General features: G+C 38.1%; 1 protein-coding gene across 3 annotated transcripts in view; it reads left to right on the top strand.

Moving 5' to 3' along the window:
• The window catches only part of Gyf (GIGYF family protein Gyf), a 485,965-nt gene that overhangs the window by 203,926 nt on the left and 256,073 nt on the right, over nucleotides 1–25,966 (top strand). For all 3 annotated transcript variants that reach the window (XM_067150103.2, XM_067150101.2, XM_067150102.2), the window contains exons 11-12: nucleotides 1,946–2,030; nucleotides 2,114–2,215. In XM_067150103.2, the coding sequence (XP_067006204.2) occupies nucleotides 1,946–2,030; nucleotides 2,114–2,215 (187 nt within the window). The remainder of the gene's footprint in view (nucleotides 1–1,945; nucleotides 2,031–2,113; nucleotides 2,216–25,966) is intronic.

Raw genomic sequence — 25,966 nt, 5'->3', positions numbered from 1 at the left:
ACGGGGCCAGCTTGAGATTATTAAAATCAATCACAGGCATTTATGTTGACAATTGGGCTGCAGTGAGAATTCATGGTAGAATGAGTTCTTAGTTCAGGGTACTTACAGGGGTTAGACAAGGCTGTAATCTTTCACCGTTGTTGTTCGTAGTTTAGACGGATCATCTGCTGAAAGGTATAAAGTGGCAGGGAGGGATTCAGTTAGGTGGAAATGTAGTAAGCAGTCTGGCTTATGCTGACGACTTGGTCTTAATGGCAGATTGTGCTGAAAGCCTACAGTCTAATATGTTTGAACTTGAAAATAGGTGCAATGAGTATAGTATGAAAAGTAGCCTTTTGAAGACTAAATTGATGTCTGTAGGTAAGAAATTCAACAGAATTGAATGTCAGATTGGTGATACAAAACTGGAACAGGTAAATAATTTCAAGTATTTAGGATGTGTTCTCCCAGGATGGTAATATAGTGAGATTGAATCAAGGTGCAGGAAAGCTAATGCAGTGAGCTCACAGTTGCGATCAGCTGTATTCTGTAAGAAGGAAGTCAGCTCCCAGACAAAGCTATCTTTACATCGGTCTGTTTTCAGACCAACTTTGCTTTACGAGCTGGGTGGACTCAGGATATCTTATTCATAAGTTAGAAGTAACAGACATGAAAGTAGCAAGAATGATTGCTGGTACAAATGGGTGGGAACAATTGCAGGAGAGTACTCAGAATGAGATGATAAAAGCTAAGTTAGGAATGAGCTTGATGGATAAAGTTGTACGCATAAACCAGCTTCAGTGGTGGGGTCATGTGATGCGAATGGATGAGGATAAGTTGTTTAGTAGAATAACGGACTCTGTTATCGAGGGTAAGAGAAGTAGAGGGAGACCAAGGTGATGATGGTTAGACTCAGTTTCTAACGATTTAAAGATAAGAGGTATAGAACTAAATGAGGCCATAGCACTGGTTGCATATAGAGGATTGTGGTGACATTTATTAAATTCACAGAGGCTTGCAGACTGAACGCTGAAAGGCATAACGGTCTGTAACGATGATGTATGTGTGTAAGATTTCAAAGCGTATTTCAAAATTACTGTCATAATGGGAAACTTTATTCCTAATTTCCATTTGTTAGTCATTGTGTGTCAGGCGAAAAATGGCTTTTGTGTCTGGAAAACAGGGAAGTGTTGGGGAATTTTAAAATTTGTATTGGAGGACAGCCTTTTCTATAATTACTGCTACATTTAAATTCTGAAGTAAGAAAGCTTACAGGAGTGGAATATTTTATTTTATTATAGGATAGAGATTAATATCAGCAACTTGCCCTATAAGCATACATGGGTATAGTACTCATGGTGGTGGTGGTGGTGGTGGTGATTTTTGTTTTAAGAGGAAGTACAACGAGGTAATCATCCTCTCGTATAGTACTCATGCAAGAAATGCACAAATCCAACATTTTTGGCTTGCAGCCTTTGTCAGTGGAGTATGGAATAAGATTATGGTCATTGTTGACTGGTAGATGCTGTTGTGTGCTTGTACACCTTAAGGGCAAGAGGGTGGGATGGTGAGGGTAAATGTTCCTTTAACTGTGAAACAGTAATTGAATGTGGTGTGATGGAACCAGGTGTGAATAGGGACAGAAAAATTGATGTTATGGGTTTTGCAGGTACTTTGGTGGCCATGTATGCTTGGCTAGAGTATTGGCATTTATGCCTGCAGTATATACAAAGCTTTACTTAGTGTACTCTCAGATATAGGGTATAATTTATTGGCTTGACCCGTTAGTACTGAGTGTTTATGATGGATTTTGGTGTGAACGTTCTGTATGCAGCGGTACTTCTTCAAAATTGTACATTACAATCATTTCCATCTTCGTACCATCTCCAGTGCTGTGTACTTCTGCCAATAAGAACCAGTTACACCATCATTCTGTTTACCTTGTGATATTATTTTCTTCTCTTAGACAAGCAGCGGCAATGCAAGCAGCTATGGGAAAGCTGTCACAGTCTGAACATTGGAATTCCTTGCCACCTGGGGAGCAGCAGCGGGTGAGTAGTTGTACATGGTTAATGTCACATATAGCCTATGTCAAATTTAGTATAGAGTATTATGATTGATTTAATTTTTACAGCTCCTTATGCAACAAATGTCACAGCAGCCTTTGGATCCACCACTAGCCCAGTTTGCAACACCAAAGAACCCGGTGCTTCAGCTGATTTCCCAGATGCAGCAGGTAGACTCACTGTTCAGATATGTTACATGATATTAATATTATGAGATTAAATCTTATTAAAACCTTAGAAAAAGGAATCAAGGATTCTGTGATGCTTTGCGGCTTAACACACACTCTGTTACAAATGATATACCACCACTTTTTTACTAGTTTGTGTAATTACTTAGGATTTGAAGTCTGAAATATTTGTCATAACTAAAAAACTTTCAAATATCTTTAGATTGATTACGATCACTAGTAGAAAACAAAATATGTAGTATCCAAGTATTAGTATTAAATCTGAATAATATTAATGAAATGAATTAATAGCATTATTAATTTATACTTCATTGCTTAACTAAGTGGTAGTGGACAGACGTATGTTAAAAAATATCAGCATACATGGAGTTAATAGAAATGAGCCAATATCGGTGGAATTTATGATGTCTTTAGAAACGAATGTGTGTGATGTTAGGTCGTTGGAGGATGTTGAATATTACAAGTAATAAATCTCATTGTAGGCCATGTTGGACATCAGATTATAAACATTAAAATAAGAAATAATTTACACCACCTTTCCAATACTTATCTTTCCTTATATTTAGGATATAAACATTACAACTGGTGTTGTTAGTTGGGACATGTTTCGCTTAACTGTCGTAAGCATCATCGGCCAAAATAAATCTTAGCCTAAAGTTAGGTTAGGGCCCCGAACCTAGTGGCCTTAAAGTATATGGTACCCTAAGATTCACATTTACAATATCGAAAATCAGTAGTCTTAAAACTAGTGAGAAAATGTCTAAGAATGTTCAACATGGCCGAGAAAAAAAACAAAAGAAACAAACAAACAATAGTGTTGACAGAGTTTAACCCCTCAGCGCCAACCTCTATACGTGGTATAGACCCCCTTTTCTTCCGTAGCCGCCGACCTCTATACGTGGTATAGACCCATAGATGGTTTCGCATTTACGGCTATAGCGCGAAGAGTTTTGGTGTTATGGATATGCAAATTGTTTTGTTTCCAAGAAGACATTTTCGGGTTTATCAGTGTTCTAAATAAGTATTGAAAATCGTTAAAGTGTAGCTGCTTTTGCAAGGATAAGTATATGTCAGTTATGTCTGAGCACCAATCCCTGCTTTTTTAATAGTCCGTTTGCTTCATTCTTTCCCACAGAATAAAATAAAGAAATGATGATCTGAGAAGTTTGTCTTTTCGTGTGATGTTCTTTGCTCTAATTTTGTATTAAGAATGCGGTTTATTTATTATATTTGTCTTTATTTCTCAGCTTGTAGTCTTTTCGTAACTCTCTACGAGTACTCTGTATGGGCATCAGTTAGTGCTGCTTCCTGTCATACGACACGAGAAGCAGTTGTTCATGGTATATATCTCGTTTGAAAGACGATGTCTCGACCTTTTAATCTGAAATATGTATCGAGTTGTTTTGATTCGTCATAAATGTTATTCCCCTCATTCAGTTTCGTCCTGCCGCTTTCGGTCCCGCTGCAGCTTCATCAGCTTGTGTGACGCACCGCGCTCAATGGCTAGCTCCTGCTGAGTGTAGCGTGCTTGAAATATTGTATAATTCAAATGAAAGTTTAGTCGGACGTAGTAGTGGCAGTATTAGCAGTAGTGATAATGAAATAGATGATGTAGCAGTGGTAAATGATGAGAGTGACGATGAGGAGGAACCAGTACTTGGAAATTTCGTGTAGGAGGCTATAGATACGCATACAGGTCAAAGGGAAGCTTTCAACAGTGAATTATGATTCCTAGATTCTCCAATAATATTTAGACAAGTCACAGGGACAAACATTGAGCAGTTATCTTATCAGTTTCAGCTGATGGAAGGTTTGTTTACGTAGTACAAAATACGCTTCTCGGGTGGGAAACGAAATATTCAAGGCCGGCGCGCATCAGATAATACAGTTCCAAGGTTGCAGGAAATACGTTTTATCAGGAAATTAAATTAAATTAATTAATTAAATTAAATTAAATTAAATTAAAAGGAAATTAGCACCCAAGAGTGAGAAATCCAAACCTCAGAGACGTTGTATCGCGTGTTCAAAACACGGTGAAAAGAAGACATCGGTGTACTACTGCCAGGAGTGTGCCTTGGGTCTCTGTCTCGAAGAGTGCTTCGAACTCTATCACACGGAACTAAATTACTAAGGAAATGTGAAACAATTATGTAATTATCTTCATGTACATAGTTCTACCATAAGGAATTCCAAATTTCGTGAATATCGGGCCACTCTTATACTAGTAGTAACGCTTTAAGTGAATCAATGTATTTCAGTCGCGCGTAGTTGAAATCTCATCCGGCCGCGGGATAGGAAGCTCTTTAAACGACTGCGACGCTGAGGGGTTAAAACATCAAGCAGAACATAGAGCTGATAGTGGAGTAATTAAAATCATATAGCATATCATATTGTTATCAGTCAATCAATCACTGGTACAACACACTCAGCAACGGGCAGACGATTACCATACCTCCTCGAGATGCTAAGGTGACCAGTCATCGCTCCTCCAACATAAGAGACTGCAGTAGGGATGTATAGAACTAGTACCGATAGAGCGCACTGCTGTTGTACTGCGTAAGTGCAATGCGCTCTTCATTTGTTTCCTGTGTACTCGTGCTGCTAAATATCCACGAATTTAAGTTGTTTAAATTGTTATTTTCGTGACTATGCCGAGCTATTGCAGTGTTCCTCTTTGCAAAAATCAGGGAAGCCCATTTTCGTTTCACCAGTTTCCACAAAATAGAGAAATGGTTATTGGAAGGAAACATTTCGGTGAGGAGAATCTGACTGAAAATATTAAAGTGTGTTCCCATTATTTTCAACCCGGTGACTTCACAAAAACTTTGTTAGGTAAGTGCGACTTACGAAGGGAAATAATTCCTATGTTCTACCTGTAGACTGAGTAGGCATTTCGATAACCACCGAATTTGAGCGTTTGTATTAAAGGTGAGAGAGCAAGATTAAAACCGGGTGCTGTTCCATCGCTTTTTCCGTGGACCATGAACACAACAAAAATAAGGAAGAGGCCATACACCAGAAAATTGCCGGATTACCACGATAAGCCTACAATATCGGAATCTGCAGAAATCACATTCTTTGAAGTACGGGAAGAAATAATTAATTATACCCGAAGAAGTGAATGTAACATTTGTGACTCCCATTTTTAAAGACATCAGCACTCAAACAAATACTACAGGTAATTTGGTTGTAGAGCAAACAATGCGTAATTCTGATGCCATATTCCTTTATACAGGGTTTGTAGACGTCTAAAATTGTAATTTGGTGTTTGCTGTTCTGGGAGAAAACAGATACAATTTACAGATATTCCCTCTTGAATCCAGACTGTGTTTCTTCTTGACAGTTATGAAGCTAAGGACCGACAAATCTGACAAGGAACTAGGCCTTAACTTCGGAATCCATAAAACTACTGTTGGGAGAATATTTAATGTTTGGATTCATTTCATGTACTGCCAATTTAAAGAGTTGAAAATTTGGCCTGATAGAGAAAATGTCCTTGAAAACAGCCCCCTTTGTTTTTAGACAGAAATACCCCTCGACTAGTGTTATAACTGGTGCAACTGAGATTATAATAGCAAACTTGTTCAAAGGGCAAACATTCCACTTTCATAGGGCTAACTGGCCTCAACCGTTTGGTAGGGGAATGCTGAAAAGTTTATAAATTTTGGCTGCATTTTTCTGAACAATGAATAATAGTCTTGGGGAAATGCTCTGATGCATAGCTTACAGCTGCAATATGCTTACAACATGCCCTGGGGCCTGCTCCAGCAAAACATTCACATTCCCCTCCTATAATGTCACCAGGTACTCCTAAAGTAAGCTTCACATTATAGGTCTTATGTTTTCTGTACTCGGATTTCACAGCACTGCATTTTAGAATTTCACCCGATTGAAATTAACCTTTTATAAACAAAACAAACTTTTCACTGAAAAGTCTGTATCTAGCATAACACAATGATTTGTAGTTGGAAACAGGTGCTCCATCTATTTCTGATTTTCTAAATACGAAATAATCCATCAAATGCAAATTGTGATAATGATCTTCACCTTATGGCTGATGGTCAAATCTTCAAAGGAACCGGCATTGGGAAACTCAAGAAATTAACATGCCTTTGGTGGTGGACAAGGCTGTATTTGCAGTTTCATGAAAGCCTTCAACCTTACAAAAGTACATGAATCGAAGTCTATAAGCAAGGGGAGCAAGTGCGTATTGAAATCTCTATTTATGATTTAAGTCTTCTGGAGGTATATTTATATATTTATCAATGTACAATACTGAAGTAATTGTAATCTTTAGGAAAAGACATGCTGACTCCCATTCATTATTTGGATAATAAAGCGTGTTATAATTTTCTAATTTCCGCTGTACCATACTAATTCTTCTTCCTCCCGCTAGTTTTAGCGTCTCTGGTCTGTAGCTCATTTTGCAGCTGTTTAACGCTTAAACGCTTAAAAGTAGAGAAGATACAATCGGCTTTAGCTCAGAAAACTCGGTCACATTCTATACATTACTCGCAGCTGACTGGGAGAAACATAAGACGATCGCCTTGCGCTTACCCAGTAGTACACGAGCGCTATCTAGCGCGAACTTTCTCTGCCTACATCCCTATTCACACTCATTGTGTCTTTATTTTCTCCATCTATGACTTTCAACTCCCAGTAGAAATGAGAACACTTTTTTTCGGCTTTAACCATTATTTTAAAGGAACTGGATATTTACCTCTACATATATGCAGCTTCAGGCGTGATCACCAATGATCAATTCTGCTGAAGTGTTAACTACTCCATAGTCAACTACAATAAGTGATTTCTCATACCCGACTCTCGTGTCTATGCAAAGAATGAGATTTAACCGGTATCTGTTCTAATTACCTGCTTCATTCCATTGAACATTTATAAACATTCTCATTGATTGAACATTTTTTAGGTCCACAATAGCACTAAAAACACTTTATTGCTAGTTTCCATCTTATCTCATTTGTTTTCGTTCTTTTCTTAATGGCTGTTTAGTTTCAGTTATGTAAAAATGTTAACTTCTTTTTTCACTGAAGATATCTCTCAAGCGAGTTTTGTTGCTCCATCTAAGGATGGAGATGTGTATATATTTAATTGTTTTTTATTTTCCGTCATGTCTCATTTGTTCTTCATTTGTTCCTTCATTATGTTTTTGGCACATTTTTAGCTTCTATTATGTAAATAACTTTAACCCCGTTTTTTCACTGAAGATGGCTCAAACTAGTCGAAACATGTTTGACTTTTATTATTCCATCTAATGATGGAGTTATGTCATTGTATTGAATAGGAGGACACACAAAATTTTCTGTTGTAAAGCAAATACAGGGAAGCAAATTTTAATTTCTTTCACATTCACAGGTGCATATAGAAGCCATTTACTGACCATATCCACAATAATATTTGTTACGGCGTTATCCGTGAAAGTCAGAGGTGAAAGGAGGTGCGGGCTGGAATGGGTCTAACTATAAGTTTGAAAGATGAATTAAAATTTCAAGAAAGGTTATATTTTCAAAACTTAACAATGGTGACATAGAATTTAGAGCGTACAACAAATAACAACCAGTTAAAGTAGGTACAAGGCAACTTTACAAATTCTGGGCTACGAGCCCCAAAGTCTGAGCTCACAGCTCACAACCACAAATTACCAAAGGGCAGAAAACCCCTTCATTACATGGAGCTCTTGCTCCCGCTTAGTAATACCAAGCCTCCTAGAGGCACCTTCCAAAATACCAGAAAGAGCTGGCCTGCTCTCAATTTTACAAGCCTATCAAAGGCCACAACAAACTTTACTTCTAACTGCCCTCAAGGCACACTTACAAAGAAACAGGGGTATCATGTACCCAACCTAAAGGGCCTTCGCATGAAGGAAAAGAAAAAAAAAACAACAGGTTAAGTTACTGGCCCAAAATACAGAGAGGACTGGAGGCGTGAACTTGTACTCCTAAATACACATTTTAAAACTTAAGTGGCGCTAGGCCGATCACACAGGGGCTAATCCCAATCTATGGAGGTGACTAGTATACAAGATAAATTTAACACATTAAGAAGGAAGAGAAAAACGGTTATGAAAACATAGTCACCTCAAATTCAGAAATGAAGAGGAGCTCGAGAGGGTAAAGCACTCTCTATCCCCGCTTTACAGTTAAAGAGATTGTAGTTTTTACATAGAGTTAAAAGGGATTTACGTTTTAAAGAGATGGCTTACATATCAAAGGTTTCGAACCCTCCCCGAGAGTTAAACTGCTCAGCTAGCAAGAAATACAGATGTTAAAAGGCCATTACCTTGTTGAAGAACAGCTGCCTGAAGAACGAGGTGCTTCCCGCCCCCTGCTACATATTCACACACTAAGCTAGATGTTACTGAAGTGGCCCGGAGACAAGAAAATCAGCAGTTTTTATACCCTCGCGGAAAATTCGAGGCCGTTCAGGAATGAGTAGACACACCCACTCAATTTTTATTGGTTGACAAGGAGTTACACATGGAAATTCGAAGAAGAAAGCTATGATTGGAGGAAAATTAATTACAAGAAATTACTGATTGGCTAAATTCAAAACAGGCGGAAAGAAAGGATTAATGTTGCCAACCCACAAACCACAGAACAAAATTTAATAAAGACAAAACTTATGAATACAACATTTCTCCAAGAAGGTTCATTCCTTTACACCAGTGTGTGTTGTCACAGTTTTTGGTAGAGACATCTGTTAGAGAATGTCCACACTTCTTGATCAATGAAAAACAAAAGCAAATCAAAAACACTCAGTGACATCTTCTGATAAACCGTAGAGTTAGTTCAGTTGTTAAAGTTCCGGGTTTCTCCAGTAGAGAAGTTTCAATTAGCGCAAGATTTGAACTTGCGTCGTAGAGGTGTACCGCCCGGTACAATATTGTTTTCATTCTGTCCAATGCATCCATTTCATTTGCACCCCTGGAAAATTCAGCTTCATTCCACGAATAAAATATCACATTTTCATGCGTCAGTGACATGTTAGAGCTTCCAAACTACAGTGAAGTTGTACACCTGTGTTTGCCTGTGGAAGTAAGCACTTTGGTCATTTAGCTTGAGCAATAGCATGTTCTTCTGGCAACCAAAGGAAACAGACTGAATAGGCTCATCTTCTTCTCTTAAATATTCAGAGTGCCCTGTATATTAACTTGTGAACTTATTTCTTGGTCTGCATGTCAGCTTTTGCACTTTCTGATGTGCACTTTTTCAGTTCATCATCTAGCAGTAAGCAAGTTGAGCAGACATCAGTCTTTAGACTTCCTAAACCAATATTATAGTTACAATTGAAGATCTTTCTGATGAAGGAGTGGTTTGCTTGCAATTCAGTTTCAACAGTAGTATTGTATTGTCTCCACAGTTTTGTGATATTTAGTTCACATGGCAGGTGCATACGTACTGCTGACTTGGCATGGCAGTAGTGCAGCTCTTTAGCATGAAATGATTCATTAAATTTACAGATGGCCACACATTTTGATTTGTTGGCATAGCTTCCTCTGTCTTACACTCTTCTCTCCACAGGCAAAATGATACTTTAGTAACCCTTGAATTCTGTCCTCTTTCAGTAGGAGAGCTCCAGTAAATGCTTTTCGGCAAACTGTTATCGAACAGTGTGCTTGAATGTGTGAGCTTTTCTGGATCTGATACTGTTACCTGGCTTGCTTCTCGCCACTGGTATACAAGAAACATGCTTGGTAATGATACTATCCTACTGCAGTTTTGATGCTGCAGAGCAGAATGCGGAATGAAACTTCTTCACATCCAACATGGAAATATCTCCGCAGTGGTAGGCCTTGGATTAATAGCTACACTTTGGTGCGACGGGAGGTCCAGCCGCTGAGTACCTGTTTAATAAACACTCTTGTCACTTACGAGAATGTGTATGCTTACTAAATCATAGCTATTTATGAATGGTCTGCATCGGAAAGGAAAGGGAAGACCGGGCGAGTTGGCCGTGCGCGTAGAGGCGCGCGGCTGTGTGCTTGCATCCGGGAGATAGTAGGTTCGAATCCCACTATCGGCAGCCCTGAAAATGGTTTTCCGTGGTTTCCCATTTTCACACCAGGCAAATGCTGGGGCTGTACCTTAATTAAGGCCACGGCCGCTTCCTTCCAACTCCTAGGCCTTTCCTATCCCATCGTCGCCATAAGACCTATCTGTGTCGGTGCGACATTAAGCCCCTAGCGAAAAAAAAAAAAGGAAAGGGAAGTTTGCTTTTCAGTGTGACCATAGAAGATAATATCAGGAGATGCAGAACCGTCAAGCCTCAGTGGTACTGGCTTTTGGGAATTGAATGTGCACTGGCTTAAGTTGTTGAAGTTTTCAGATTCCTTGGGCTCCATTTCAATAGTAAATTATCGTTAGAGCCACACGTGCATCAGTTAAAAGTTAAATGCTCTAGGAAATTGAATATTTTGAAGTTTCTTAGCAGCACTACTTGGGTGGCGGACCCCATAATAATCCTACGATTTTATAGGGAACATATTTTATCCAGGTTAGACTATGGCAGTGCAGCATATGGATCAGAAGGCAAAGTGTCCTTGTGAAACTGAATAGCATCCACCACAGCAGAGTTAGGTTGGCAACGGGAGCATTTCATGCAAGCCCCATTGTTAACCTGCTTGCTGAATCTGGTGTGCCACCTTTACACCTAAGGCGCCAACAAATACTATTGTGTTATGCTGCAAATTTGCGACAGATACCATTTCACCTAAGCTATCCGTGTGTATTAAAAAATGCAAATTGTCGGCTGTATGCTGCTTATCTACGAGCAACGCAGCTGGTTGGTAAACGCTTGGATAGCATTTGCAGATTGTTTGAAGTTCCTTCAGTTCCTTCGCTTATTAGACAACCAACTAAGGTGCCTCTGCGGTTAATATCACAACCTGAAATAATTCTAGATCTGCACACTGGCCCAAAAGTGAACACGGACCCTCCTCATGTATCGGAGGCTCTTCTTGTCCGTTGTTTCCCGGTATCCACAATTCCATTACTATGTTGAAAATCATTCTCACAAATGTATTGTAATGAATAGGTTGACCACATCAATAAACTTAATTGTTTCAAATTAATATACAATTTTCAATATGGACCAACCATGAAGTTTATTTACATGCAATCCACAATTCCAGTCGTCTGAACACCTAATGTAGAAACTGAGAGCTCACAAACATACAGTCAGTCACTTTCACTTTTGTTATCTGACGGATTATCCGCATTATCCTCCACACAGTAATCATCATCGTTATCGTCATCACAGTCCTTATTCTCACACATGAGTCTTTCAGTTTCATTATCGTCGATATAAACAGACACCATGTTGCTTCACTGTTAATACCTTGAAGTGTAAAGATAAAATAATGTCTGCCTTCCAAACAAAATGCTATTAGTGATTCATAGATACTTTCCAGGGAAGGATAAACCTTTCAACTAGCCATTAAAGATACTACTCCTTCCATCTGTTGAGTATCTTACTAACTATGTCTATTTTCCCGACTGTGTGTCAAACAGACTATAGCAATTGAGAAACAGCTGCATCATCAGTCAGACAGATAGTGTGCAGTTCTTCGGTTGACATTTAATTAATGTCTACCTTTTTCCCACAGTTCCATCATCATCATCATCATATGCAGTTTCCAGCTGTTGACCAGGTCTGCTTGGAACTTAAACCTCTTCATCTCCTCTTGTCCACCACTTCTCCCTCATCACTCTTGCCCAGTCTTCTCCTGTTCTGTATACACTCTTCCACTTTTATCCACCTGTCTCTTGGTTGTTCTCCTGTTATCTTCATTTTGTGCATCTTCCTTGGTATTCCTTCCTCTTGTCATTCTCTTCATGTGTCCATACGGTGTAAGTCTAGATGCCTCTATCCTATTCTGTAGTGGCTCTTCTTTTACTGTATCTCTAACCTTCTCATTTCACATCTTATTCATTCTTGTCACTCCTATCCTGCTTCATAGAAATTTCATTTCACTTGCCTGTATCCTAGTTACAGCTCTCTGCCTCATTACCCAAGTTTCTGCTGCATACATCAGAATAGGTATTTCGTACATCCTGTATATCACTCTTTTGCTTCTCTGAGGGACATCCTTGCTCCAAACCAGGCTTCTGACACATTTCAGGAACCCTCCTGCTTGTCTTCCACGCTCGATTATTTCCTTATAATTTCTCCCACTTTCCTCTATGATACTTCCCAGGTACTTGAAACACTATACCTTCCTAAGCTGTTCTCCTCCAAGCATTATCTCCCTCGTAGGTCTCTCCTACTTTGTAGTTGTGATCACTGTCTCGTTCTTTTTGGCATTAAATTTCATTCCATATTGTTCTATCTGATCTTCCCATGCATCTAACTGTTCCTGGATATCCTCTTACTTTTCTCCCCAGACTAACAAGTCATCTGCAAACATCACTTCGAATTTCCTTCCCCGATTTTCCTTGCCACTTTTATCATTAGCTCGTCCATTACTACAGTGAAGAGCAAAAGCAATTCCTTGTGTTAATACCCTATTTTGCTCAAACTAGTCCGTTTTCTCTCCTACTTTCAGACAACTGACACTCCCATGATACATCTTCCTCACTCTTTCTATTGCCTGCTTCTCAATACCTTTTTTCTGTAAGGCTTCCCATATCTTGTTTCTGCACACACGATCATATGATTTCTCAAAGTCCAGGAAGGCCATCAGTAGATCTTCATCCTACTCATGATGCTCTTGTAGTTGTCTTACTTCAGATATAAGGTCTACCTTGGACCTTCCTCACCTGAAGCCATACTGCTTTTCTCTTAACTTTTCTTCCACCCTCTTTCTGATTCTATTCTCCAGAATCTTCACAAACATCTTTGCACAGTGACATATCAGTTTTAACTCCCCTATAGTACTTCAAATATTTCCTATTCCCCTTCTTGAAGATGGGTATGATTATCCCTTTCTTTCAGTCTTCAGGAGTCTTCCTCTCCTTCCATTCTACTTTCAACACACGATAAAGCCACTGTTTCCCTATCTCTCCTGTTGCCTTCACCATCTTGATACTCACTTCATCTAAACCTGGGGCTTTCCCTCCTTTCATCTTGTCCAGTGCTACCTAAACTTCTCTCCATGTTAATTCTTTTTCCATGTTTCTTCCTTCCTCCCTGCTTCTACTTTCCTCCTCAGTCCATTCTTCTTGGTTTAGAAAATCTTCAAAATACTATTTCCACATTCCTTTGAGTTTTTCTTTTTCCTGCACTTCATTTCCATTTTTATCTATCATTATATAGCAACATATTCCCTCATCCCTTTCCTCTTACTCTTGACCATACCATACAGTACTTTTTTATTTCCTTTGCTATCTTCTTCCATCATGTTTGTCTTATTTTCTATCCATTTTTACTTTTCCTCTGTTACAAACTTTTTAGCTTCTTTGTTTTTGGCCTTATATTCTTGTCTTGATTCCGTTGTCCTCTGTTGAAACCACATTCTAAAAGCTTTATTCTTCTTTCCAACTGCCACTCGGACTCCTGTTGTTCCACCATGGGGGTCTCCTGGGATCTTTTTCTGGTACTAGTTCCCCCACAAACTTCCTTTGCAGTTTTTACCAGTGTCCTCTTGAACCTTTCCCATTCCTCTTCTCCTGTTTTTGTATCATCTATTGGGAAGAAGAAGAAGAAGGAGAAGGAGAATAATAATAATAATAATAATAATAATAATAATAATAATAATAATAATAATAATAATAATAATAATAATAATAATAATAATAATAATAATAATAAGAAGAAGAAGAAGAAGAAGAAGAAGAAGAAGAAGAAGAAGAAGAAGAAGAAGAAGAAGAAGAAGATGATGAAGAAGATGAAGAAGAAGAAGAAGAAGATGATGATGATGATGATGATGATGATGATGATTCTTCCTTGGTTTTCTTCTCCTTCAGTTTCCATATTTTGATAAGTCTTTCTTGCTTCTCTGTCCTCCTTTTCCTTCATTGTCCTCAGTTTTATTACCAGTAACCTTTGACCATTATCTAGGGCTTCTTATGGTATAACCCTTACATCTGTAACATTCCTCTTCATTTCCCAGTCATAGATCTTGTAATCTACAATTGATTTCCTAGACCAGTCACTGCAGTACCTGTTTATCTTCAGCTTTCTCTCTTCTTGAAGCATGAGTTCCTGATCATCATTCCATTTCTTTTGCACAAATCGAGTAGCCTTTCCCCATCCTTTTGCTCCAAGCGAGGTCTCATATCCCTTCCTTTCCATGCCTACATGGTCATCCCACAGTTCTATTGTACAGTAAAACCTCATTAATTCGAAGTAGTTGGGACACTACAATCGGACTTCGAATGACGTGATTTTGAAATAACCGCCGCCAACTCGAAATTCACAAATGACAACGCTTGCTGCATCACAAAATATTCCAAGATCTTTTAATGCATGTAATCACCTTGATTCACAGTTAAACCTTTCAAATGCCGTGGAGAAAATAAATTCCGAAATGTATCCAACAAGATGTATTTATTGAAATAATGCTCTTGGATAACGCCATACACTGTCAAACGTAACCTTACACCCGGGAAAAATAAAACACGATTCAAAGACAAAGAGTAATCTACTGTATACACACAACGGCATTTAAGCAAATAGGTTATAACGTATAAGTACAGTATAAAGCACTTACACAGGGGAGCCAACAAAACTGTCCAAATTGGAAACACATGACACCAACAAAACAAACTTTTAAAAAATCATATATTGAACACAAATATCAAGAATAATAAATAACTGAGTACAGTACCTTAAAAATTTCCTATTGTTTAATGGTCCAGTAAGATTTTTTTAATTTTTAGTCACACATTAGGCTTATTGCCTTTAAAGAAAGAATGTATGAGAGGTTCCTTCATCTTTTTTTTAATTTTTTATAAACGCTAGCTACAAACTGCTCCATATGGGCCATAGCCTTAATTGTAGCATCGTCAGCATCACTTGCACTTATCACAGAATCCAACATGGCTAGGGCGGCAAGTACATAATTTTTTGGCGGAATAGTTGCCGCCTGCACCGTATCTTTGTCATGTTCAACATCAGCTGTAGCTGCATCTCCCTCTGGCATCACGTGATCACAGCTGATCATTATGGCAGGATCCCGCTCTTCTGAAATAGTCTCTACATGGTCTGTGGTGATGTATTCGGAGAAAGTTATACGGACATCGGACTTTTGCTGTAACTTGTCCCATTCATCTTCATTGTTGCCTTCTTCTCCTTCTCCTTCTTCTACTTAATTCAATGAACCAAAACCACACTTGTCAAAGCAGTTTTTGATTGTCGTTGAAGGAATAGCGTCCCAGGCAATCGTCACACTCCGCATTGCATCAGTCGTGTTCCACTTGTGTATTTCTCCTGCCAGAATATTTCCAGCAGCTTCACGGAGAAAGTAACGCACCAGTTGCTTTCTGTAGGCACGTTTCAGAGATGAAATTATATCTTGATGTAGGGGCAGCAAGTAGCTCGTGGTGTTGGCCGGCAGAAAAAGAAGATGCACATGTTTTAAAATTAAGTTTGTGTGCAGTGCACTAATCCAACAACAGAAATATTTTTCTGTCCTGGCATGCCATTTTGCGCTCAAGGCATACCAGCCACTTCTCAAAAATTTGCCTGTCATCTAGGAATTTTTAGACGACTTGGGTGCCTGATGCCCTTAAAAGATCGTCGCTCGCTTTCGTCCACATTGCAACACAGTAGGACTGTCATCCTGTCCTTGTAAGATTTCCCGCCTTGACAGTTCTCTCCTTTAAAACCATAAGTCCGTGTGGGCTCGGCATTAAAAAACAATGCAGTCTCATCGGCATTGAAGATATTGTTCGGTGCATACTAATGTATTATGTGAACCATGCTTTCTCGCCAACTGTCTGCTCGCTAGTGTTCACTGATTCTGCTTCTCCACACACTGCCTGCCACGTGATATTGTGCTGTTCCTTAAAATGCTGAAGCCACCCGTTTGAACAGTGAAACAGCCCCATCTTTAGTTCCAGTTCATTTGCCTTCCCTTTAATAATATTGCCATCAACAGGAATATTGTTCGTTTGAATATGCCAAAACCATTTGATCAATTCCACTTCCAAATCAGAGTCTTTAGCTCCTCAAATGCGCATTTGCTTTACTGTATTTACACCCGGCATTTCTTGGGCTTCTATGCTCTCACGGTTTTTTTTAACGCATTGAAAGTGTGGACACAGGAATTCCAAAGTCTTTAGCTATTTTACTTTTCATTTTTTTTGTCCTTTGTCGACCTCTCTTATAATTTTCATTTTCTCGCGCAGTGTCTTGGAAGAATACCGATGCTTAGCCATCTCGCAACACAAAAAAGGAACACACGTGCCCTAATAACTTCGAAGTTTATAACTGCACACTAAAATTTAATGTAAAATGAGTAATTACAAGAATACAAAAGAACTATGTTTTCACTAGAACTTGGCAACTCTGAAGCACGCTGTAGACACATCAAAGTCAAAGTTCGGAAAGATACCCCTGCATATTCCGGAAGGCGTTCTATTGTGATGCTGATAATTTTAAATTCAAATTACACCGTAATTTTTTAAAAACAAAATGAAGGGCAATTTCGAATTAAAAGTATGAATTTCAATACTGGGACCGACGTTCTTCGAAGTACGAATTATCCGTATTTCGAATTCATCATCATCATTTCCCATCTCCAGTTTCCCGGGTGTGGTGTACAAGCGCTCGCCATCTCCTTCTGTTTTCATACATCTTCTGATCCAGTACATCCTCCCATTTGTATCCTCTCTCCTCCACATCTGATCTTACAGTTTCAAATTAAACAATTTAAATAATATGCAAAACCATACCTCATGTTTCTGGGAATGAGAGATTCTTAGAATTAGGCGGCATTTTGAATTAACCGTTTTTGAATTACCAAGGTTCTACTGTATTTAAATTTCATCATCCTTAGCAGTTATTTCATACCAGTGAAAATTACTCTCACCCCTTGAAGAAGTTTTTTTTTTTTGCAAAGTCTTGATTTAGTTGTAACTTAACAGTTTTTACAGGATCTGCCTGAGGCTGGCTCCTTTGTCATCTTTCCTTTGACTGGTTAACTCTTTTCTGCAATACGGCTTTGGACATCAGAATGACATCCTCACTACTCCTTTCATAAGCCTTCTCATTGTGAAACCACCATGTTTTTCTCTTGCCAGATTCCCATAACATCCACCATCAGATCCACCAAACAGTACCTTTTTCTTGTGTCAGTGACCAGTCCTACAACCTCAAAGAGTCTTTTTCTTTCTATCTTACCTCTTCCAATAATGTTGTAATTTTTTATCCATCATACTGGTCTCTACAACATTATTAACATTTTGCTACATGTCTTTCATTCTTTTGTGGGACATGATAGCTGAGTGGCATTGTCACGAGCTTCTGAAAAAACTGTCATTCATATGTGCTCAGTATTATATTCACCAATATATCTTATCCCATATACGGTGGTAGAATTTAGTATAAAGGCATGTGGTTTTGTGTAGGGGAGAAATACATTCTCATTTTACCTTTAACATTATTACTTAAATAAAAGAACGACAGTCCTAGGGGTGGAAGTTGGTATAAAGGCAAGTCCGCTGTTTGACTTGCATCAGCGATAAGTGTAAACAGGTATAGGTTGAAGTTGTTTGAAACATTGTACAGTTCATTCATACAGTACTTGTAATAATGCTATGAGGAAAGCCTTTCTAAGGTGAAGCACAAGCATTAAGGCTTACAAAGAAGTGGGCTTGTCTAATCATCAAATTGCTAAGAAATTAGGGCGTTCAAGTTGTGTTATTGATAATTATGTCAAAAAGGGTGCGCAGTATGTACAAAATGGCTAATATGGTCGGACAAGAAAATTGTCGGCATCGGATAAGCATTTGATTCTCCATAAAGCAAAAGTCAACAGCTGTGTTCCTCTTAAATCATGGCTGATTTGCAGTTACCAGTCACTTCCAGACGTATTAGACACATCCTGGCTGAAGATGAGAATCTTTCATTCAAGAAATGGCTCCATAAACCACCTTTAAACAGTCCTTATAAGGAGGCTAAATGGAAGTTTGGTGAAGAACATATTGTATTGACCTTAGAATGGAACAAAGTAATACTTAGTGATGAAAAGAAGTTTAATTTGGATAGGCCAGATGGTTTTCAGTATTATTGGCATGATCTCCATAAAGAAGAACAAGAAATTTGGATGATTAGAAATTTTGGCAGTTGCAGCATTATGATCTGGACAACATTCTGTGCTAAAGGCAATTCTAAAATAGCATGGCTGCTCCGCAAAATGAAATTTGATTATACAGAAGTGTTGGAATTTGAATTGGTTTGTATGTATGATGAATTTGACTATTATCATTTAATTAACAGTGGGATTCACAGGTCTGCCAAGACAAAGAAGTGGTTTCAGAATAAAGGAATTACCATACACTTACGAGATGGCCATCATGAAGTCCCGATTTAAGTCAATAGAGAATTTATGGGGGATCTTAGCAAGACGTTTTATTACAATGGACAGCAGTTTGCGACTGTGGCTGAGCTGAAAACTGCAATTCAAAAGGAGTGGACCTCAATCGCAGAAGTGATCACTGCTCTTATGCAATCAAAGCCCAAGAGGATGTTTGCAGTTATTAAGAACAATGGAGAGTCATCTAAATACTAGGTCATTGTTGTGATATGTTTCTTGTTTACCTTAGTTTATTCTAATAAAAATACATACTGTATTGCTCCAAATCCAAGGCGATAGTTTTTTCTCAGAATCTCGTGTAAAAAATTAAGGGTCATCTTGCATTCGTGACCTAACAGTAATGAACACCTCTAGCAACTACCACGGTAACATGGTAACTACACTGCTTCTTTTCATCCCCCCGCACACGCACACACAAAACTCGTTGACAATCAACGTCCGCCTCTTTATTATACATTGCTAGCCGCGGCAACCAGTTGTTCAGTGCCCCTGTGTAACATTACTGAAGCTTGGAAATATTGAAGAGAGAATGACATTCTATTAGCCTCTACAAAACGTTTCTCAAATCCGCAGAATGGCATCAAAACATGCGAGCCTTTGAATTCTTAGAAAGGCCACGGTTACTCATTGGCAGACTTATAATGTGTCTACTGTATCTGACGTTTAGTAAAATTAAGTTTTATAGAGTGGGAATATTTTAATGATGAATCATCGTATTGTAAATATTGGTGGAACAGGTACTGCTGGCTAATTTTCAACGGTTTCTCAATATTATGATGCCAATTTTAAGTTTACGGTTATTAAACACAATGAGAGAATGCCAAAAAAAAAATGGTGATGGAAATGCAAATGCAAGGAAGGAGAGATCGAAGGACACAATCTAACGCAGTATTAGAGGAAGAAACCTGGACTGGGACACAGTGTTTGAGGAGAAATGGTGGAAAGACCAAAGAAAGTGGAGAGGAACCATATTTGCTCCTACCTGGCTGCAGCTGGATAAAGGGAAATGATGATGATGATGATGATGATGATGATGATGATCGTTATTAAACACGCGAAAATGAATAATAATTATGCAGCCAGAAGAAAATATGGCATAAGCCTAACTAAAGCCAATATTCAGCATTAGCGTTAAGACAAAGATACCTTAAAAAATTAAATCAGGCTTAAAAGGTGCTTTGTTAAATCATATGAATGCCTTTCTTGTACAGTTCGCACTTTTAGACTATCATAAAAATGCGAACATTGAAGGTCAACTAAGGAGTTTATTGCGCCGTGGTACGCCCATTCCACTCTTGTGTTTTTCGCACGCATACTTCAGTCTCATCTTAGATTTCTTTAAAGTGTCCTCGTGTGGGCCACTGAATGCATTTTTTTGTACAGTACGTGTGTCTACAATACAACGATCTGTCAGGAAAATATTCCTGCTGTCTATAAAACTGGTTCTTTCACTCAGCGTCAGGTACAACCAGGTGCTGATACACACATGTCTCTCTTGCCAATTTTAAGTTGATGGTTATTAAACCCACGAAAATAAAGAATAATTGTGCAACGGCAAAAAAAATACGGCATAACTAAAGCCAATGTTCGGCGTTGATGTGAAGATAAAGATAGTCTAAAAATGCATTACTCTACAAGAAAGTCATTCATGTGATTTTACAAAGCACTTTGCTATTTGCTTTACGGCGCACCGACACAGATATGTCTTATGGCAACTATGGGATAGGAAGCGGTCGTGGCCTTAATTAAGGTACAGCCCCGACATTTGCCTGGTGTGAAAATGGGAAACCACGGAAAACCATCTTCAGGGCTGCAGACAGTGAGGCTCGAACCCACAATCTCCCGATTACTGGATACTGGCCACACTTAAGCGACTGCAGCTATCGAGCTCGGTAAAAAAGCCTGATTTAATTGTATGCTTACATGCATATGGAGTTAAGAAATTACAGAACGACATTACCTGTTTTTGTTCAAGTGTAGTTATTGTAGGTAATATATTTTATTCTAGTAATGCAGTGATAGTGTAAGTTACAGTATATGTAATTAGTGCATATTGTGTAAAAATTAGAAAAATATTGTAAAGATCTTAGTTTAGTTTATGTGTGATATGATAAGAAGAGGCTTGGAAGAGGTTTTCCTTTGAGCAGGCATTTGCAAGAACGTGTGTGTAAAGAACATTTACTTAATATCCCTTTCTACATATTTTCAGTATTGTAATTTTGTCCCACAGTTCTTTAATGAACTGAAAGTTGACACATCAGAGAACCGAAAGTTGACACATCAGAGAAAATTAAGAGCGTCCAGTAGTGTAGTCACGGGATCATAAACAGAACTCTGCCAAGTGGTTGGCTGAAAAGCTTACTGGCATTCATTATTCATTATTTACAATTGCTTGCTACCTGTCAGAACTGTTTCTGTAAGCAGCGGGGGATCATCTTGCATTCAGGGTCATCTCGGACTCGGAGAAATACGGTAAGTGTCTTGATGTCAATTTCCACATATCTATAAGATATGTGGATATTTCTTTTTTTCGTTTTCAAGTACAAATGCTAAACTTGAAATGAGAATGTTTTTTGTATGCTTTGATTGTAAACTGTAGGGAAAAATGCATGCAATACTACATACATAAATAAACTTTTTTCCCCAACACAAAACCATGTTGTACTGCCTTTGTACTAATTTCCACCACTGTAGGATTGCCATAACTGCACCTCAGCCTTCAACATTTACTAACTCTACATTTACTGTAGTTCAGCTGCTTACAGAAACAGTTCTGACAGGTAGCAAGCAATTGTAAATAATGAATAATGAATGCCAGTAAGCTTTTCAGCCAACCACTTGGCAGAGTTCTGTTTATGATCCCGTGACTACACTACTGGACGCTCGTAATTTTCTCTGATGTGTCAACTTTCAGTTCTCTGATGTGTCAACTTTCAGTTCATTAAAGAACTTCTGTGGGACAAAATTACAATACTGAAAATATGTAGAAAGGGATATTAAGTAAATGTCAGCATTATCACTTGTTTAAATATTGTATGCTTACATGCATATGGAGTTAAGAAATTACAGAACGACATTACCTGTTTTTGTTCAAGTGTAGTTATTGTAGGTAATATATTTTATTCTAGTAATGCAGTGATAGTGTAAGTTACAGTATATGTAATTAGTGCATATTGTGTAAAAATTAGAAAAATATTGTAAAGATCTTAGTTTAGTTTATGTGTGATATGATAAGAAGAGGCTTGGAAGAGGTTTTCCTTTGAGCAGGCATTTGCAAGAACGTGTGTGTAATGCATTGACTTCCATGGAATTGCAGAATGGTGAAATACGAATCAAAGTTTCTAAAGGGAGATTTTGTGCTCTAATCGGATAAATACAAAGTACTGAAGTACCAGCATCATGTGATCAAGTTGTGAATGTTATGTATACTGATACATAACCATAGCAACACACAAGTGCGTATTCATTTGTTCATTTTTCTATATATTAGTTCTTCTGTTCTGTTTGTTTTTTTAAGTGGAGAAGTAGCACAAAGTAATCTCAAATCTCTTTCTGTACTGTACAGTTTAATAATGTACTTATTTAATTTATTTAATTCAGAATGCATTCTAATTTAGTAAGTGTGATGCCATAACACTGATTATGCTTCTCTTGAGTTTATCCTACTGTACTGTGGGGCCTATTTATCTTTTTCCTTATGCTCCTATTTGGCTAAGTTCTCACTTTTATTTTAACTGTTTATATTATAACGCTAATCAAATGACTATAGCTACCAAGGTAACCCTAGTCATCAAATCCCAAAACTACCTTTGACAACTTTTAAGAAAAGTTTATCTTCACCCTTCCATTTTTTTTAATGTATGAGGGTGGCCCAGAAAATAATGCACCACAATTTTTTCTCAGCCCCCAACAATGGTACGAATGCGAAACTTTAGAAATGAATTCTTTGAAGTTTTCAGTGTGCGCATGAAAAGTTTCCATTTCTTCTAACAGATAGCATATTTGCAACAATGGTTCAACATGGCGTCTGTGATGTACAGCGTGTCATCATTGAATTTGTCACTGTGGAGCAAGAAACTGTTGGAAACATTCACAAACGTTTATGTGCAGTTTGTGGAGCATCAGCAGTCAACAGAAGTATGGTTAGTCATTGGGCACAGAGGGTGAGGCCATCTGAAAGCGGTTCAGCAAAGCTCCAAGATTTGCAGCGGTTGGGGAGGCAATCCAAGGCTGTCACACCTGACAAGATGCAGTGTGCTGATGTGCTCGTTCGCGAAGACCGATCAGAACGACTTGGCAGTTGGTGCAGGAGCTGTCATTCAGCAAAGGAAATGTGGGTGTAATCATCAGTGCTCTTAATTACGAGGGGAAAAAAAAAAAACCCCACAACCTAACTGTTCACAATGGATTCCGCGTCGTCTTACGGAGGAACACAAAACTCTCAGAAAAAACATTTCTTCTGAGTAGCTGCAACGTTTTGAAGCTCAGGGGGAAACCTTGTCCTGGATTGTGACAGGTGATGAAACCTGGGTTCACCATTTTGAGCCTGAAACAAAACAATCGATGGAATGGCGTCCTCCTGACTCCTCAGGGGTATAAAAAAAAAAAAAAAAAAAAAAAATTCAAAGCAACTGCTGCCACTGGTGAGGTCATGATCACTGTGTTTTGGTATGTGATGGTGTCATATACTCATTGATGTGATGCTGAGAGGCACCATCATTAATTCTCAGGCATATGTGAACATACTAACCAAACTCAAGAAGCGCTTCCAGCGACTTGGACACCATAACAACCCAGGCGATTGTTTGCTTCAACATAATAACGCACGCCCTTACACAAGTTTGAGGACGTTGGAACACATCACAAAACAGGGTTGGACAGTGTTACTCCATCCACCCTATAGTCCTACCTAGCTTCCTCAGACTTTTGCTTGTTTGGGGCATTGAAGAATGCCATTCGTGGGAGACATTTTGAGGATGACTAAGGAGTGATTCGCACAGTGAAGAAATTACTTTGTGAACAGAACAAAGAGTGGTACCGCCAGGGCATACACGTTCTTGTGCCTTGCTGGAGGAAGGCCATAGAACGTAAAAATAGGGTGTGTAGAAGAAACATCATCCTTTCTTGTATATAAGTTCATTGTGTTCGATAAATAATTGTTGAAGAAAAAAAATGTGGTGCATTAGTTTCTGGGCTACCCTCGTAGAACATCATTTTGTATTCAATTTAGGAAAGAACTTAACCTTTAATATCAGGGGACTTCTCGTTATCTCTCTCTTATTTACTCCAGTTTTCTTTTCTGTCTTTACAAACTGACACCCCTCCACCTTAGCATTATGCTATTCCTTTTATTGGTACAGGAAGTCTATAGTTGTTGGTACAGGAAGTAGAATTGAATTTTAGTGGCAGAGAATAGGGGACACTCACAGCAGAATGTAACAAAATACATCTCCACAAGATAAACATACCACACAAGAATACATTAATAACAAGAAGTAATCGTGCAGTGACTTAGCTTAGAAAAGCCACCAAACACCAAAAGCTCCTAGTGCAAACATGCCAAAAAAGACACCACTGAACAAGCTAAAAAGGCCAGACAAGAATGAAAGAGTATACCATTTTCCAAAACATTAAATGAGAACACTAATCAAATGTAACAACACATTTAATAAGGTGGAAAAATAGTTCACAATTAGAGATTGTATTTAGTTGAGAGTTAACAGAAACCATGATGGCAGCAAAATTAAAAATGAATAAATTACCAAAAAAAAAAAAATTGTATGTTTAATAAGGAACCCCTTTATCCCCAAGATAGTGATAATTTTTTGTAGAATTCATGATTCAAGTGCAATAGAAAGGAGAATGTAACTGATCTTCCCAGACCATGTGATGCACAAATAATAGTACCAATTTTTCAAAGTACTTCAATACCTTACCAAGATAATCAGAAGAAAAGTAAAATCTACCAAGGAAAAATACATTAAATTAAAATTGGAACTAATTTCATTTTTTTTTTTTTTTCATTTCATGGTTGTTTGGACTCTTATTTATTGGAATAAAATAGTCTCTCCCTTGAAAGTCATTTTTAAGGGCTTAAAATGACAATTTAAATCATCCTCTGTACTAGGTGCCATGCCCCCATTTCTTCCTTTGAGTTAGTCTCCATGTAATATCTTGTATCAAGACCAACTATATTATATCAGACCATAATATTAAAACCAGCTGCCGACTGTTGAAGGTTAGGGAGTCATCTAAATAACTTCATTTTGATGCAAAAGCTTCGCTTATTAGATTTGTTTCCTCCAGGAACTCCAAGATTAATGTCAAAACCACTTTGTTGAAAATAATTGGAATGATGCACAGTAAACAAGAAGGATTGCAAACGAATGTATTAGTTAGGTTAATGTCTTAGCATCATTTAAAATATGAATAACACAACACGGACATAATGAAACATGTAAATATGACATGCAATAGATACATTTTATCTAACAAACAGCTGGTTCCACTAACATAGCAATAAAGGATGATATTGTTCCTGGGGCCGATGACCTAGATGTTAGGCCCCTTTAAACAACAAGCATCATCATCACAATATTGTTCCTTTTATATGAATGTTGGTGAATTATATCGCTCGGCTGAAAGTCAAGTGAAATTAATCAATGATATTTTAAAGACTGACAAACGTACAAATAAAAACTGGTGTGATGAAGTATTAGCTTCTGTTAATGTGATCAAGCAGACTCTTGACGTCTTCAGTGAACAGTTAATGATCTTGACGAATGTATCTCTTAAGCCAGGTAAGCAACCTGCTCTTTATTCGGATGCAGTACAGTCCAAGAAACTTCCAATTACCTCAACTAAATATGTGGTCATGGTTTCTCCTAAAAATGATGAAACAGTGAAAGACTCCGAACAAACTTTAAAAATTTTACAAATCAGAACAAATACCAGGTCCATGAAGGTTGGAGTAAGTAGAGTTAATAAAGTTCGCAATAAAGGTGTGATCGTTGAACTCTGAAGTGAAGATGAATGCAAGACTATGGTAAATACAATAGAAGCCAGCCCTCATCTAAAAGCTACAATTCCACACAAGAAAAATCCTAGAGTAATAATTCATGGAATAGAGGTCACTTTTCCCGAGAACGAGTTGGTAGAATCAATCATAGAGCAAAATCCAGCTGTGAAACTAGCTTTGATAGATGCGAGTACTGAGAAAAAAGCGCTTCGTGAAGATA

This window comes from Anabrus simplex, chromosome 6 (assembly GCF_040414725.1).
Source record: "Anabrus simplex isolate iqAnaSimp1 chromosome 6, ASM4041472v1, whole genome shotgun sequence".
Classification (NCBI taxonomy): domain Eukaryota; kingdom Metazoa; phylum Arthropoda; class Insecta; order Orthoptera; family Tettigoniidae; genus Anabrus; species Anabrus simplex.
The sequence above is the reverse complement of the archived record's forward strand: the minus strand, read 5'-3'. Positions and strand labels throughout refer to the sequence as shown.